The sequence below is a fragment of the Medicago sativa genome, chromosome 4, assembly GCF_051527215.1.
Source record: "Medicago sativa cultivar Bolivia chromosome 4, Bolivia_mono, whole genome shotgun sequence".
In the NCBI taxonomy this organism is placed as follows: Eukaryota; Viridiplantae; Streptophyta; class Magnoliopsida; order Fabales; family Fabaceae; genus Medicago; species Medicago sativa.
Window position 1 is genome coordinate 98,190,887 of NC_140752.1, and position 17,198 is coordinate 98,208,084.

Consider the following 17,198-nt stretch of genomic DNA (forward strand, 5'->3'; position numbering starts at 1 on the left):
ATTCGAAATTATAAAATAAATGCAAAAATAAATAAATTTGAAATTATAAAATAAATGCAAAAATAAATAAATTCGAAATTAATAAAATAAATGCAAAAAAAGATACAAATAGTAAATAGAACTCTCATTTTATTAATATTATTCAAATATTACAATAAGCAATACAAATATTTATTCCAATTAACTAACATACTTAATATTTATTTTGACCCTCTTCGGTATATGCCAATAGCTTTTTGTCGAAAATAGCGATCCATCCTGTTGGGGAAAACGACATCAAGACCCCTTGAGGTAAATTTATATTTGGTTCCTTTTATACCCCCATGATGATTCTTTTTACCCATGGTAAAAAGATTTTGGGAGTAAAAGGAAGCAAATCTAATTTTACCTCAAGGGATGATGCCCTTTTCCCCAACCTAATGGACCGCTATTTTCGACAAAAGCCACCGGTATTTACCTAAGGGGGCCTAGAGACTAAAGAAGCCTAGAGACTAAAGAATAAAATAAAAAGAAGAGAAATAGGGGGGAGAGATAATGTGAGGAAAAGAGGATGGTTGGGAGGGTATTTATAGGTGGTTTAAGGTCCAAAAACGTGTGAAAGAATTGAAAAAAACGTGTAAAAATCAATCAATGCCATTGACCACCGTCCAAGAAACGTTTGTGCTTCAGTTTTTAGCACCAGCCACTTGCGCACAGCTTATAAGGTGCGTGACTTAACTTGCGCACAACTTATAAGGTGCGTGACTTAAGTCACGCTAGTTAAGTGCGCATATCTGCCGAAGAAAATTCGAATAAATATTGCGATAGCGTGAATTCGAATAAATATTGCGTGTCGAATAAGTAAATTATAATAAGTACACAACATTAATTCAAATAAAAATGGTGTATTGAATAAATAAATTTGATAAGTACACAACATTAATTCTTAGACAATTTTATTTAGATATAATTTCATCTACGTTACATTACATTGTGGTATCATTACATTACATTACGTAAAAGACATGTACGTCAATTCGGAAATGTACCTTCCAACTACAACAATTATCTTACCACTAAATGGGGTCAATTCAAACTAGCTAAAGAGCAGGACTCCAGCATTCGTCCAGAAGTGCTTTTGTTCCATTCCAAATGTTAAATTCTTGTTGGTCCTGGTTTAAAATGATAATATCTAAGTGCCAATGGAATGAGGTCCAGACCTTGACACTTCGATACCATCATTTAAACGAAGCCAACAAGAAATTAACATTCAAAATGGAACAAAAACACTCCCGGGCGAATGTCGGTGTCCTGCCATTTAACTAGTTTGAATTACCCCATCCAGTGGAAGACAATTGTTGTAGTTTGAATGCACATTTCCAACTACAACAATTGTCTTACCTCTGAAATGGGGTAAATTCAAACTTGCCAAACGGCGAGGATTCAAGCATTTCGCTCCGCCTTCATGCTTTCCTTTGAAAAGAATAAATTTTTGTCAGGCTTGATTTAGATGATGGTATTCAAGTGCCACTGAAATGAGGTCCATTCCTTGACACTTAATACCATCATCTAAGCAAACCTAACAAAAATTTAATCTTTTCAAAGGAAAAACATGAACGCGGAGCGAAATGCTTGAGTCCTCGCCGTTTGGCAAGTTTAAATTACCCCATTTCAGAGGTGAGACAAATGTTGTAGTTTGAATGCACCTTACCCTAACTAATGACGATCTTCTGGCGGAATCAAGCTGTTGATGATATCTTCAGTTGATCTCAGCAACGTCACCCGCATATCGATCCACTGGAACTTGGTGTGCTCCCAAAACATGCTCGTCACGTTTTCGTCATTCTTTAACTCCACCCAAGTGAATGATACGCTCCCCTCGTCGAGCTTTGGACGTTTATACAGAATATTTTGCAACCTCCTTGTGTCTATGGGGTTGACTCCTTGGTAGAATTCATTCAGTTGATCCTTGAGACCTCTTAACGTTACATCAAGGCACCGAACCTTCAACCTCTGAGTTTCTCCGCCGTTGAATTTTGCATGAACGTCGATCCACCCGGCCATTGCTTCAAATCTACACAATTACAAATTAAACACAATCAATGAAAAACTCATTCAAACATTTCATCAAACACTTGGAGTGCAAATTATACATAAACCCTAAAAATGATAACTACAACATAAACATGCAAAGATCTAAATAATTAAGCAATATTACTCATTTGCATGTAAACATCTAAACATCATAAGAATTAAACATAAAAAAAAAAATTTAAACAAACCCTAAATCTAAAAAAATCTAATTTAAGTGTAAAAAATCTAACATAATCATGCAAACATCTAAACATCATAAGAATTAAACACTATAAGTCATTTGCATGTAGCATTCTATAATTTCTTGCAAAAAAAATTTAAAATTTTAACAAAACAATAAACCTAAAAAATTGTAGATTAAGTGAATTTTTTTTATCATAACAACATAGTTTAAGTGACAGCTTACTTGTTCTTGTTGTTGTAGTGTTGTTTGATTTGAAGTTGAAGGAATTTTGGAGCTGGGAAATTTGAGAGAAAATTGAGAAGTGTGTGTGTTGTTTGATGAAAATGAGGCAGAATGAGGTTCTGCCTGGGTTAATAACATCACGTAGCGCAACTTAAGTCACGCTGTGTGACTTAAGTTGCGTAAATATTGCAACTAGCGTATGTTAACATACGTAACGCATGTTAACATGCGTAGGGGTATATTTGTATTTTACTTTGGGAGTGAGCAAAACTGTTTGGGTAAAGAGCATGACTCATATAGTAATATATAGTTATAGTTGAAATGTTGATTAAATGGCCCACACAAAACAGACAACACTTTTCTATTGGCCCACACATAAACACACACTTTGACACAACATCATACACACAATATATATATATATATATATATATATATATATGTTTATTTAATGTTTGAAATTTATATACATGTGGTGCCCCACTTTCCAAAATTCCTGTATCCGTCACTAATTTAATATATATGGATATCCATACAATCCATAAAATTACATTGGAAAATAATAAAATTATTGTAAGATCTTATAAGTTTTTGACAAAAGAATTTTGTAACTTATTTTTATTAATATTATCTTAAGCAAATGAGATGCAGATAGGATATGTAACATCATAAGCTGTGTTGCACGGGTGCGGGTACGGTACCCGGTACGAGTACCGGTGCGGGTACGTGATACGACATTTCTCAAAAAACAAAGGTACGGGTACGTTAGGATAAAAAAAATATTAATTTAAAATAAAATAATGAGGAAATTATATTGCTCAACCGACAGATTCAAACTTGTAGTTCCAGTAGGAAAAGGAACTTGTACTGGATTTGCTTTTTCATTAGCAATTCTGTCAAGTTCTTTCTTCTCAGCAGGATATTCATTCGTCACTTTTGGACAAATAGCTATCCCTTTTTCTTTTCTCGGAGCAAATGACATCTTATTCTCAAATAAGAACCCTTGTATGATATATTGCAATAGTTGCAGTTCCTGTTGCATTATTTCCCTTTCCTTCACATTTAATTTTAAATGAAAAACCTCATTTTCTCAAGAAAAAAAAGGGTTATGCGTACCCTGAGAGTACCACTGCTGTACCGTAACCGTACCAAGGTTTAAAAACAAAAAAAAAAAAATTGGTACATCATGGGTGTGTACAGTACGAGTACTATACGAGTACCAGTACCCGCGGAGTACCCGGTACGGGTACGTTTTACAAATTGGAGTACCCGTGCTTCAGAGATCATAAGTAGATTAAATTAAATATAAAAAACGGAACAAGAGATTGATTGGACATTGTGCGAGTCTAACGGACGCCACTTTGGTGCCATTAATGGCACCAATGGCACTATACCATTGCATCTCCACCACACACACACATCCCCACACACATCCACACACGTCAACGGCCAGGATTGGTTCTATGGCACCAATGACACCATTGCGATGGCACTGAAGTATTTTCCGAGTCTAACATAGATACAATCAACCCTCGTGCTACGCACTTTTAATAAAAATTAAAATAAAAGTCGAATAACTTTTTTTTTTGAAGGAATAAAAGTCCAAGAACTGAAAAGTTGAAATATTTCTATGGAACGAAAACATTTTTTTTGGAACAAAACCAAAAACATACTAACAAGTGCGTATTTCATTTTCACTTAAAAAAACGGGTTATTACATGTAAAAATAGTGGAATCCTTGAATAAGAAGAATTTCCAAAATTGTAGAAGCGGTGAGGGAAAGTAAAGAAGTTGGAAAATGAAAAAGCTTGCAAGAAAGTTACGGAGAAATTCAGAAGATCACAAATACTCTCTTCCTATTCACGACGATGACTCTCGCCCCCTCGATTCCAAAGGTCTTTTTCTTCTTCTTCTTTTTTCTTCTATTGTAAATTGTAATTCTTTTTCTAACGCTGATTTTGATTTTGATGTACAGAGCAAGAAGAGTTGGTTCGTTCTTTAGAAACAAATCAAGCTCACCAAAGCCGCTTATGGAGGGTACATTTACAAATTTCAATTTCGATGCAATTTTCCCTTCCTTTTTACACAAATTGATTGAAATCTATAGAGTGAATAAGCAAATTTGTGCTTGAAATTGTAAGTATCCGTCAGAACAGTTTTTATTTTGGCGAATTGGCAAATACTTTTCTGAAATTGTAAGGTGTCACATCATAGCCTTCATATGTAGAAGTTAATGGAGGGATCATTTTGAATGATATTCAACATTTTCCAGGGATTTTTCTGCCAATTCTCATATAAGATAGGCTCTTTCGACCGATGCTTACGTATTCACTCATCAATAAAATATTGAGCTCATGCTAACCTAATTTTTGTTTTTGATTTGTTAGACTGTATTTGCGGCTCTAGTCTCCTGTTACATCTTGTTTCTCTTGTACTCCATCTTTCACCAAGTTTCATCTCCATGGGAACTGGTATGCTTCAAGTACTATAGTTTCTTTTGTAACTAAAAAACCTCTTCTCTCGACTACGAAACAATCATATGTAAAATAAGTTTTTTGGTAGTTCTTTTGTGCATACATGTTCTTTTGCTTCATACTCTTTTTCACTCTAGAAGTGGACAGAAATTTCGTTTTATCATTTTCTGAATTTAATGATTATTTCTTGACCCAATTTTGTTGCTGCCTTTCTTTGTTTTTTGATGCACAGCGGTATCATGCTTACTTCATGGAGGAGATTGACTCATGGATGATTATATTTGCAGGTTCACTTCTCTTTTTATTGAGGGTCTTATACATATGCTTCAGCTTCCTATGTGATATCATGGCATGTTTCTTCGATTCCTATTGTATTGTCCTTTAACTATATAACTGTGGAAGCCTCTTAAAAAAAAAAACTATGTAACTGTGGATTTTAGACCCTTTATATTGAGTTTGCACCCTTTGACTTCCTTCTATGCTTGTAGTCTTGTACTAATTTGCAATTGTGGATGAAATATGATATGCTATTCACTTTTCAAATTTTCAGGACTATTACTGTAAACTTTTTAACTGTATGATTTCTACAGATTTCGTGGCTATTTTAGCATTTTCATTTGCCATCAAAGGACTTCTTCATGAGTCAAAGCATCACAGGAGATGGATCTGGTACTCATGGTATACTGACATTGTTCTGGCAATCTTCTGGTTATATTACATGTCCAGGTAAAGTTCTTAAATAAGCATCAACAAAAGCAAGTTATATACTCCTTATGAATTCAATATAAACTTATGATATGAGTTGTATTCATTTCATATTTGTTCTAGATGTTCTTATTGAATATATTAAACATGTGCCATAATATATGCTTTTTGTGGATTATATAGCCTTAGTTGGAGAATGGGGAGAAAAATAAATGGAAAGTTGTGGAGGTAGCGACAAACTTTGGACGCACTTGGCTTATGCCAAAGTAGAAGTAAAATAGAGCATATAAAATGCGAGTTTAACAAGAGTGACCTTTTCACGAGGATAGTGTAACTCCATATAGATGCAAGCGAAAAGTATTTATCAAATTAGTAGAAATCATAGGGGGGAATTATGACTGCTATCCAATATAACTTATATGCAGGAAGGAAAATTACAATGCGGGTTGTATGTGGTACATGTTACACCAAAAACTATAAATATTTGCTAGGCATGATCTGCTCTTCAATTTTTCTTCTTGCTCACTACTCACCTATTGGAGACTCATACAATACAACTTTTTAATTTTAATCTATCTTTTTAACCTTGGATAGAAGTCATATTTCCCATAAATGACTTGAATCATTTTGATAAATACCTTTTTCTCTTGCATCAATGAGGGAGTTTAAGAATGTATTTACCCCATCTTGGCAGCAAATATCAACTTAGAGGTGAAACTTGAAGAGCATACAACATCACAAGTTTGATGTTTTAAGTAACATGGGTTAATCGTACTAACTACAACAAGATCAATGGGTGTGTTGTTAACCATAGGATTAAAGCAAGATGGTTGAAATCTCTGTTGTCAATAGCGGTCAAACGCGGCGCGATCGCGGCGCGGAGCGGCTGAAAACAGCCTAGCGCGTCAGAACGCGACCGAGTCGCGCGTTAGGCAAAAGCGGAACAAAACCGGGTTTCGCGGCCGCTTTTCATGGAGCAAGGCGGCCAAAAAGCGGGTCAACGCGGGTCAACAAAAAATCTCATCAGAAATGACCGGATCTGAGCACAAAAAGACCGGATCTGAGTTTTTGGTGGTTGTTTCCGGTTAGATCCGGTGACAAAACGACCGGATCTGAGTTTTTGGTGGTTGTTTCCGGTTAGATCCGGTGAAATCTGTAGAGGAGGAAGAGGAAGGAGAAGGAAGAGGAAGGAGAAGGAAGAGGAAAGAGAAAGAAGAAGGAGGTCTGGCGGTGAAACAAGATGAGAAAGACGGTGGAGCTGTTTTTCCTCTTCAATGTTGTTCAACTTTTGTACATAGAGAGAGAGAAAGAATAATAAAGTTGGAAAAATACAAATAAAATAATGTTGTTCAACTTTTGTACATAGAGAGAGAATAATAAAGTTGGAAAAATGACATAAAATAATATATTAAGCCTTTCAAGATGAAGATTACGTACTGTGGTGTGTTGGTGTGTAAGAGTCAACTAGCTGTACAACTACAAATTATGACTGATTCATCACTGTACAACTACAATGTGTAATAATATTAATTATGAATCTCATAAAAATATATTAAATGTTAATATTAAGTATATTTTTCATTTATATTAATACTAAAAATCAATTAAGTTTTTATTAAAATTGAAAATAAACTAATTATTAGTGAAAATGAATTAATTAATCTTTAATTTTTCATCTATATTAATACTAAAATCAACATTATAGTATTTTAGTATTAAATATATTAGTGTCCGCGTCATGTAATAGCGCCCGCGTCGCGCCCGCATACCGCGCCGCGTCAATTTTTGGGGTGGCCGCGCCGCGCCGCGTTTCCGCTTTGACAACTATGGTTGAAATAGAACAATACTACTGATAGAAAAGTATTATTCAATAAATTTTGCTTTAGTTATCAGTATCTTATATACATGCAAGTCATATCTTGATACGGATCCCTAGTGTATGTCTATTTTTGACATATATCTCATATTAAATCTCGATTCACTAATAAGTAATAACTATGATGAATGCCAATTCATTCTAATGAATCATTACTGAAACTCTGTTTACTCGAGCACACTTTTTTGTCAATTTTATATAGTTTGCCATTTTTATTTTATCATTTCATTTATGACTTAAAATTTCAATTATTTAGAAGCTCGTATATGATATATCAACTTATAATTTTGATGTCACTTATCTTTAATTAAAAATATCATTTTTATTGGATGATATGTCACTTATCTTATGATTCACATGAAGATTTGAATATTGGATGATAAAAAGGCTACAGGAGATTATTTGGTTGCACAAGACAAGATTAGGAATAAAATCATTAGAGAAAAAGTTACGATAGCTATCATTGTTGGAAATATAGTAATGTCTTATTTTTAAGTGGTTTGGATGTGTTTGGACAAGACTCATAGTTCACTGGTAAGAGATAGAGGAATACAAAAAATATTGATCAAGTTATATAGTTGAACTTAATTCATAGCAGGAAATTATTGCACCATTTGGCTGTTAGTTGCATTCAGTTTGGATTTTCTAGCTGCTGCATGAATCAAAAGGGTCTGCAATTGGGCCCAAATAAAATTGAAATGTATATAAAAGAAGTGTGTACCAATTCTACTCTAGTAATAATGGAATAAAGGACAAAATGATTGTTTTCCCTATTGTATTGCTCTTTCAGCACCCTCTTCAATTGTGTTTCTGCTGGTTGCATGCTGTGTTTCAGGTGCTTCTCATCTTTCACTGTGATAATAACAATCTTTTTTGGTAGGTTGCCGAAGTTCCGTTGGGATGTTATCTGGCTGCCATTTGGTCCTCTTAGGTAAGCCACAATTCTATTTCCGGGTCTGTCTCTTTTTTGTTTTGAAAGCAGTAACTAAATAATAGGTGCATTGCTTGGTTATCCTGATTCAGTGCATCTACAATCTGTCTCTACGTGGATCACTTACTAACTGAATCATCGGAAGAGGTAAAAAAGCTTCATGGATACATGTATGCCTACAAAGCAAGCTAGAGTTAGGGTGATTAAGAATAAACATGAGAAGCAGTTTGGAGCAGAATGATAAGATAAACTGAAATGTATATTCCATTTATTTATCAGCCACCAGCACAAAACAGAGATGACATGAGTCATAACATACTTGTGTTGATTCAATCCAATGGAAATGCCATTGTTTTTGGGAGAACGAACTTGTAACAATTTTGGATCCTGTATATGGAAATAGTTGAGTTTTTTTTTTTGAATAAAATAGTATTGGTTCTTTAGGTGGTAATAAATTGGATTTGATTCTTATTTTAATTTATTTTTCCTCTGATTTATTTTAAAAATATAAAAAGGTTTTGTCCAAAAAAAAGGTCGCATTGGTGTATCATATCACTTGAAATACAAATAGAAGAATTATTAGTCTACAAATCCTAGTTGGCAAATGTTGAAATTGTTAGGTTGGACGTTGTGATCCGGATTCGAACTCAGTATTTCTCATTTGTGTGTAAGTTTATCAATCTATAAAATAAATAGAATTATTATATTTTTTTTTTCTTTTCTATTTCATAATTTGTACGATTATCATACAAAATATGTTGTATTTATATACATTTTATAATAGTTTGAAAAATTTAGGGATTATGAAGAAAAATATATATTTTTTAGATTCTTGATAATAAGTTTTTAAATTTTGAAAATTTCAGTTCCATCGAATTGAAAATTTTGTATTTCTTTAGCACCGTGCCTGTGTTTGCTTCGTTGACAAACTGGCGTTTGTGGAATTTTCAAAGCAAAACTGCGGTTATTTGAAGAAGCTAACATTTGAAGCTTTTGTGTTAACATGATGACCTGGTTAAGGAAAACAGAAAGAAAGAAAGAAAAAAACACAATGAAGCAAACAGGTATATTTGAATTTTGTGAAAAATATAGCAAAAGTTGAATAAAAATTATTATTTTTATTGTTTTGAATTTCCTTATTACACGCCTACTCCACAACAAGTGAATCACAATTGTGCTTTTTCGTGCTATCGATGTTAAGGCATGGTACCAAGATACAGTTGTCTTGCACCAAATAATTTTACTATATAAAAAAATAAAAAAAAAAACCAACTATACCCTTGGGGAAATCTAACTATCTGTTTTGTTTGTATCATTTATATTTGTTATGTTATAATGTTGGATCCGGATCGTCTCCTGCAGTTTTCTCTCCTGCTGCCTCTCCTACCCAGTTATAAGCCGTTGGATTAATCTTGTTTTGATTACTGCCGTTAGATTAATCCACTGGTTGATAAACAAAGAGTGAAATAAAAAGTATTAGAAGAAAAAGAAAGAGGGAGATCAGTTCGCACAGTGACGACGGCAACATGCCAAATGAAGCCGCTTTGACGTCTGTTTACGATGACGGCGTTTACCAATGGCCGGCGGTGATGGGCCTGAGACACCGACCATTCCTTTATGTTTCTCCAATCTTATTTTCCTTTTCTGATTTTGTGAATAGGGAAAATGTTGAAATTTGCAAATGTATTTTTCAAGTTTTTGTCGACAGAGATGAAGGTAGATTCCATATGTTTGTAGGTTCAAATTGATGTTCTTGTTGACAGTGATGAAGATTAAAGATGGATTTGTTTGTCTTTAGAAACTGGAACGAAATCCTAATTAGAACTTTGTTTTATGTTATATTATAATTTTTAATTGGCTCAACAAATTATAAAAACTAAATTTCTTCAATGCTCATACAAAATTCAAGGCACATAGGTATGATATTCTAGGCAAAAACAATTGGGTAGATTGCAGCATAGTAATAACGATGAAGTTATTCTGTAAAATTGAAGAAAATGAAGTGGAATCAGGTTTCTCTCTCCTCTAATTAACACTCTACCGTTAGATTAATCAAATGGTCGAGAACCGCACAGGAGAGGCAGCTGGAGAGAATATGGCAGGAGTGGATCCATTTTCTATAATGTTGAATATAGTTTATTATTGCAAAATTTATAAACTATACCTAAAATTTAATAAAAAGTGATATTCATAATTTATACACCACACGACGAATTGGTCAAGCTTCCATCCAAAAGCTAGTAAAAAAAATTAGGGAATTAGTCACTTCATGAATGCAGATAAATTGCAAAATAATCCCTGAATGTAGACTTTGTTAGTCAATTTAGTCCCTGAATGCAGATTCCATTAGTCAATTTAGTCCCTAAAATTGACCAACAAAGGCTACATTCAGAGATTGTTTTGCAATTTCTCTGCATTCAAGGACTAAAGTGACTATTCATTTCCTATTCAAGGACTATAGTGACTAATTCCCCAAAAAATATTAAACTTAATTGATGGGATGCATCAGCCCATGCAATAGTGCAACGCATAGACGACACTCGAGAAGCCCAGTAGCAAGCTACTGAGGTGGCTTCTCCCCCTCAAAAAAGCCCTCAAAAAAGTAATTTAATATCGTATGACCCATTGAGCCACATATCAGATATTAAACTGATAAGAACAGATACTACACTTGATCTTAGCCAAAAGGCCGAGAAAGGTATGAGTTGAAAGTTAGGCTTGCTGTTGCTTTTATATCTCATATTCACTCCCTTGCTTTCTTTACTTATCGATGTGGGACTACACTTAAAGAGTATTCGGCCATTCTTCAGCTACCTCCTTTACCTATATACATTTTCTCTCAAAGTTGTTTTGCTCATATTTAAACACCGTATCCACTACTAAAAAGTGCATGAACATTCAGAAATTGGGAACCCTTTTCACATTTCTATCTTATGCCAAGTCATTCTGTAAATTAATGTAGCAGGAGGAGCACTGCAGCTCTTTTCTTTTTTCTTTTTTTGTGTGGAGATTTTAATACTGATATTTGAGGGGAAAAAAGCCTTATACAGTTTGGTTGATCAATTCCAAGCAGGAATTGAATAGCACCGTCAAGTTTGGTTGATCAGAAAAAAGCTTACAAAGTTTGTTTCTTCTGTATGTATTTGTAAGCATGAGTGATTTATGCAGATTGTCGATTACTAGTACTGTCTGAACATTGTGAAGTGTATGTCAAAATAGTCGTTCCACTAGTTTTTATAGTTAGAGACTATGACGTGATACGTTAATCAAATTCACTGTCTAAATTTCATAGGCAAATTAGTCACTAATGATCTAACATTGATGTTCAATCAAACATAAAAAATGTGACATGTCTATTTAAGGTGTCACGTAATAGAAGGATTATTTTGAATGATATTTTAAGATTTCTGCTTTTTTTTATGCTAACAACTTCGAGGACCAATTTTCATGTTCGCTCATCAGTAAAATATATTTAGCTAATGCTAACCTAATTTTATTTTATTTTTGTTTTGTTAAACTGTATTTGCAGCTCTTTTCTTCTGTTACATCATGTTTCTTTTGTACTCCATGGGAAGTAGTATGCTTCGAGTATTCTAGTTTCTGTTGTAACTAAAACCTCTCATCATGATAAAGTAAGCAATAATTCATGTGTAAAATAAGTTGTTAGGTACTAGGTAGTTCTTCTAGAAGTGCACCCACGTGGAAATGCAATGCATTCATACTCTTCTTTTTGTTCCTCCAAAGAGTTAAACTAGAGCATGTCACAAGCGCTCGTCACATGTACAACCTAAAATTTCCCACACATGAGATGTTCTTATTTAAGAGTTTGCATTATTCCTGTTATGTTTCCAAATAGTGGACCAAATAGTGGAATGTTTGTTTCTCTTGAGTCTTGACATTTACCTAGTTTGAATGAAAGGTTAAAACCTTTGACAGACAAAGAGAGAGATATCAAAAGTAAGCTCATAGACCACTCACAAATACTTGGTTGAATCCACCCTTACGTGGTAATCCTCTATGTATGATGAGCCAACTCTTTGATATTATTTTTTTTCAATTCTTCTGTAAATTTCAACATTGTATTGAAAACCTTAATTAGAGAATGAATGAACACTTCTTCAAAAGTATTTGATTTTCATTGAAAATCATAAATGATTATCTATGAAACACGGACACAGACAAGAACATCGGACACGACACTAACACAGGAATGTCCACACCGTTAAAATTTTGAGAAAATGACATAATTCGTTGTAATCACAAGTGTCGATGTCGGACACAACACGTGTCAGACATCGAGACACGCCTTCAATTAGAAATGTGTGAGCAAGAGAGATGATTATGACTTTTTTATCCCTTAAACAATCTCTTTTGATCTAGAAAGTTGATTTCGAAAATGACAATTCTCCTAGGAAAATATAGCTACTATGAGTGACAACCAACAACACAACTCAAACATATTGTATCTAAAAAATGACTATAACATGAAAACTACATCATCATATATCATTTTTAATAAATAAAACTCAACAATAAAGAACAATTGTATCATTCGAAACTTGAAACATGTTTTTTTCCCTCCTAAAAAACTAAGCAACTAATAAACTATGAAATTAGAAAACAGATGTAGCATTCATCCAATAATAATCTTATTCAGTTGATGGTGATGGCTCTGGACTCTTGAGGCAGCAATAAATCTGATATCTCTAGTTGAAAAGGACTTATATCAGCTTTCTCATAACCAGGAACAGCCTCAAATTTCCTGGTCCTTAAGTAGCAAACAAAAATTCCATCAGCATAAGAATGTAAATACACAACGTCCCCGTCAAAAGGATGAAACCCTGCAACCCTCTTGTAGTAATTAACACAAAACTTTTGTGGCAATTTTGTAGATATATCAATACAATGCAACAAATCCCACTGATTCTTTTCAACATGTTCCCAAATTCTCAAATCATGTTGTCTAATATCAGCTATCCTCAAACGACTACAAGAGATCCCAAGAAACCCACAACTCACTATATTCATTGCATCGGCTTCCGATGGATAATTAATAGTATACCTTTTTCTTGAATAAGGATCAAACACAAAAATGTTAGCCCTCCCCATGAAATACAGCCTTCCACAGTAAGAAAAACTTAGAAGCCAATGAGGAGCAAAAGCGAAGCCCTTCAGAATTTTCATAACAATGTGATTCCATCGCCCTGTCTTTGACGAGAAAACATCAACTTCAATCTCGAACATCCTTACTAAAAAGGACTTGATGATCACAACTCGAAAATTGCGTTTATTTGAACAACGAGCGGTCACCTTCTGCTTCGGTTTGCTAACAAATCCCACGGCATATAAATTTTCGATACACATCAAAGGAGGAGAAGGATCAGGTACATCGATACGCCCTTTCACGAGCAGATCATAAACATAATAGCCACTACCATATGTGTATCGGTTGTTACAACACAAGAATAAGCCGTTGGAACAACCGCATATGCTGCTACCTTTACCTTTGATGAGCATATCCTGAGGGAAAGAGATAGGAATCTCTGGAGACTGATTTTGTTGAGATTGTTCCCAAAAAGCTAACATAAGTTCACGAGGTGTGACAAATATCAACATTGATTTGAAAAGAGACCGTTGATGCGATGTGAATTGTTTTATGAAATCAGTATTTGAAATCAAACTCAACCAACGTTTTGAAACACATTTGCATGCAACGGTTGATCTGGATGGCACACGAGTGAAAATTTGGCATAATAAATCATCTGATAAGTGGTCTATGTGACACATTGAAGACAACGTTTTTTTGGACTCAAACCTTGAAGACAACTTAGGAGATGAGATATAATGAGCCATATGAACGACACAAAAAAAAAAAAAAAAAAACAATAAACACGGAATTCACTAGAACACAGACAGTGATTTGATTGATTTGCAAATATATATATAAAAAAAATGGAGATAGCAAAGGAGAAACAACTGGCGTTTTTTTAAACATGTTTAAAATGAATGACATAATTAATAATACGCTGGGATATTTTAAAAATGGTAATTTTCCAATTAATAATACGCTGGGATATTTTAAAAATGATAATTTTCTCTAATAGTTATATCGAAATTTAATGAAAACGAAAATATATTTAAAATGGAAATAATTTTTTTTTGACGAAAAGATGGAAATATGTTAATGCAATTGATTGTCTTTAAAAATATTCTCATTCATTTAAGGATATACTTTTTTTTTTGTTGACAAATCATTTAAGGATATACTATTATTTTACTACCATATTTTGTTATTGATTCATTAATACCTTTATGGTAAAATAATAAAGCCTTTTCTACCCAAAAAAAAAAAAAATAAACATTAAAGCCACCATTGCGAAATTATTGGAAAATTTTTTTTTTGAGGAAGAAATTATTGGAAAAATATCGTGTAAGTTATTGCAGTTTTATTTCCTCTTAAATTAATATTCCATATTCTTCCAAAATTTCAGGGTATGTTTGTTTGAAAGCTAGAAATTACATTTTTTTTTCTTCAAAAACAAAAAAAAATTACATTTTTTGGAATGACATTTCATGTGTTCGATAAAAATTTAGATTTCCTTGAAATGTTTTAGAAATTAATTAATTAAAAAAATAAATGTTAGTGGTAGTGATCATTTATAGCAAATTGAGTTTTATTCTCATGGGAATGTTAGATTTCTAATCCTGGAAACAAATTTTCAAATCTCACATTCCCAGAAATCTTATTACAAACTTTGAAACAAACACACACTGGTTTTATATACTGAAATAACATTTATTTAGTCTATAGTTGTGCATCCGATTCACACAGGTGCCACACCGACGATGGAATTAAAAGACAGAAAATTATGCACCTCATTGTCCCCAAGATGTCAACAATAATGATTGCAATAAAATAATTAAACATAAATAAGATATTCCCTAGTCTCAAATTATAAGTCATTTTAAGAAAAAATTGTCTCAAATTATAAGTCGATTTACGATACCAATAAAATATTAATGTATTTCTCTCTTCTTTCAATTATTTCAAATACAAATGAAAACAACATTGACCAAATAATTCGCTTAGCACTAAACGCAACTCATAAATTATAACCATCTTCTTCGTAAATTATAATTTTATGGAGTTGTGATGATTGGTTAGAAGAGATGATGAATTTAATCTAAATTTTTCAAGTTTTTAGTTATTTAAAATTATTTTGTAATAATAGAAAATACAACATGATTAAAAATAATTGAAAAAGAATAAAGAAAAGCCAAATCAGCGTGAACCAGCTCATCGTTTTCGCACAGTCAGGTTGTCGAATGTCTAAAATCAAAGAATCTTCAAATGACAAGGGAGATCTAAAAAAAAATATTACAGGGGTAAACCAAAACTCAGTCAAATGATAGGGGGTAAACATTATTTCCCTAATATTTATTTCCCACGCAAAATTAATTTAATTTCTTAATACATGTGAAATGCCCAAAACGACTTATAATTTGACAACGAACGAAGTAATGGATGAGACAGCCTAAGTTCTTCGTTGGGTCTATCCATGCAAATCTGTAATATATTTGTAGTCCTGGACCTAATCAAACTTTTCTGAAAACATCATGAAAATATCTCTCCGAGAAAGTGTCTAACTCGATCGGTCTCTTTGAACTATACTGACCAAATATAGTGAACATGGTTATCACGTCGTCGTCGTTTTAGAGCTTCATATGGGTGAACCAAACACGCCCGTATCAGTAGATTGATGAACGACGATACTCAAGATTGTCCATCTATCATGTGTCTGTGGTTGAGACAACCATTAATTTGGTTCAGCCTATCCTTCAGGACATACAATTTAACATAATGCATACCTTAAACAAATTGAGTTTTCCCTTTTTGTAGTGTACTGCAACTAGCTTAGTATTCATATCTACTATATAAGTGTTCATGGTTATGGGGTATAGTTTGCAAATGAATCAAACACACCAATTTATAAAAGGTTTCATGTGTCGTGGACGGTGGACCATAATAACTATTGGTGCAATATGGACCGCAAAGAAAGCATATATTTAGCTGGTTTATATTGCATAATCCGAAACATGCAAAATCCCCCGATGCACATGTTCTTACAAATTTTTTATTATATAATATGAACCGATGAAATATTGTTTAAGATTATTATATAAAATAAAACATACCCAGAATATGGATGACATCGTTACCAACGAGGACCGGTTGATGATTGGCATATGATTAGGAACTATTGAAGGTGGACCACATGAGAAATGGTTCATTTGACCTTGAGGTTTACTTATGTGTCTATAAACGATATTTCATTCTTCTTTACTTTTTATTATAATTATAACTCATCTGATTTTATTTTCGTTTTTTTTTTTGCAATTATAACGTCATTGTCAAGATAGAGAGCGCTAGGGATAAGACGGAAAAAAAACTCATCAATCTTATTTGAGTTAAATATGTTTGAAGTCCATACAAAATTACAAGCTTTCAAATTTAATCACTACATAAATTTTATTTATTTTTATCTATATTTTCATTTTACAGTTAAAACTCTATAAATTAATAATGTCAGGACCGGAGAAATTTATTAATTTAGAGAGTTATTAATTTATCGATAAATTAATAATTATTAATTTAAAGAGTTTTTAAGTAATTACATACCAAACAAAAAGGCAAATTAGTCTATGCCTCTTAGAATTACGTTGCAGCGAACC

General features: G+C 33.1%; 2 protein-coding genes and 1 pseudogene across 2 annotated transcripts; 1 reads left to right on the forward strand and 2 right to left on the reverse strand.

Moving 5' to 3' along the window:
* The first annotated feature begins 4,169 nt into the window (after positions 1–4,169).
* On the forward strand, positions 4,170–8,920 carry LOC146934446 (histone-lysine N-methyltransferase). The gene is made up of 7 exons (XM_085706342.1): positions 4,170–4,374; positions 4,455–4,516; positions 4,867–4,950; positions 5,186–5,240; positions 5,544–5,679; positions 8,415–8,465; positions 8,558–8,920. The coding sequence occupies exons 1-7, from the start codon at positions 4,278–4,280 to the stop codon at positions 8,655–8,657; spliced, it is 585 nt and encodes a 194-aa protein (XP_085562468.1). The 5' UTR covers positions 4,170–4,277; the 3' UTR covers positions 8,658–8,920.
* Positions 8,921–10,960: 2,040 nt separating this feature from the next.
* LOC146934447 (U2 spliceosomal RNA) lies at positions 10,961–11,167 on the reverse strand (annotated as a pseudogene).
* A 1,758-nt stretch (positions 11,168–12,925) lies between these two features.
* LOC146934448 (uncharacterized) lies at positions 12,926–14,328 on the reverse strand. Its single transcript, XM_085708434.1, has one exon. It carries the CDS (start codon positions 14,316–14,318, stop codon positions 13,119–13,121), a length of 1,200 nt encoding a protein of 399 aa, XP_085564560.1. The 5' UTR covers positions 14,319–14,328; the 3' UTR covers positions 12,926–13,118.
* Between the last annotated feature and the right edge of the window lie 2,870 nt (positions 14,329–17,198).

Coding starts and splice junctions, on each gene's coding strand:
- LOC146934448 (XM_085708434.1), bottom strand. CDS start 14,318: ATGGCTCATTATATCTCATCTCCTAAGTTGTCTTCAAGGTTTGAGTCC.
- LOC146934446 (XM_085706342.1), top strand. CDS start 4,278: ATGAAAAAGCTTGCAAGAAAGTTACGGAGAAATTCAGAAGATCACAAA. Junction 4,517..4,866: donor ACCAAAGCCGCTTATGGAGG/GTACATTTACAA, acceptor TTGATTTGTTAG/ACTGTATTTGCGGCTCTAGT. Junction 4,951..5,185: donor TTTCATCTCCATGGGAACTG/GTATGCTTCAAG, acceptor TTTGATGCACAG/CGGTATCATGCTTACTTCAT.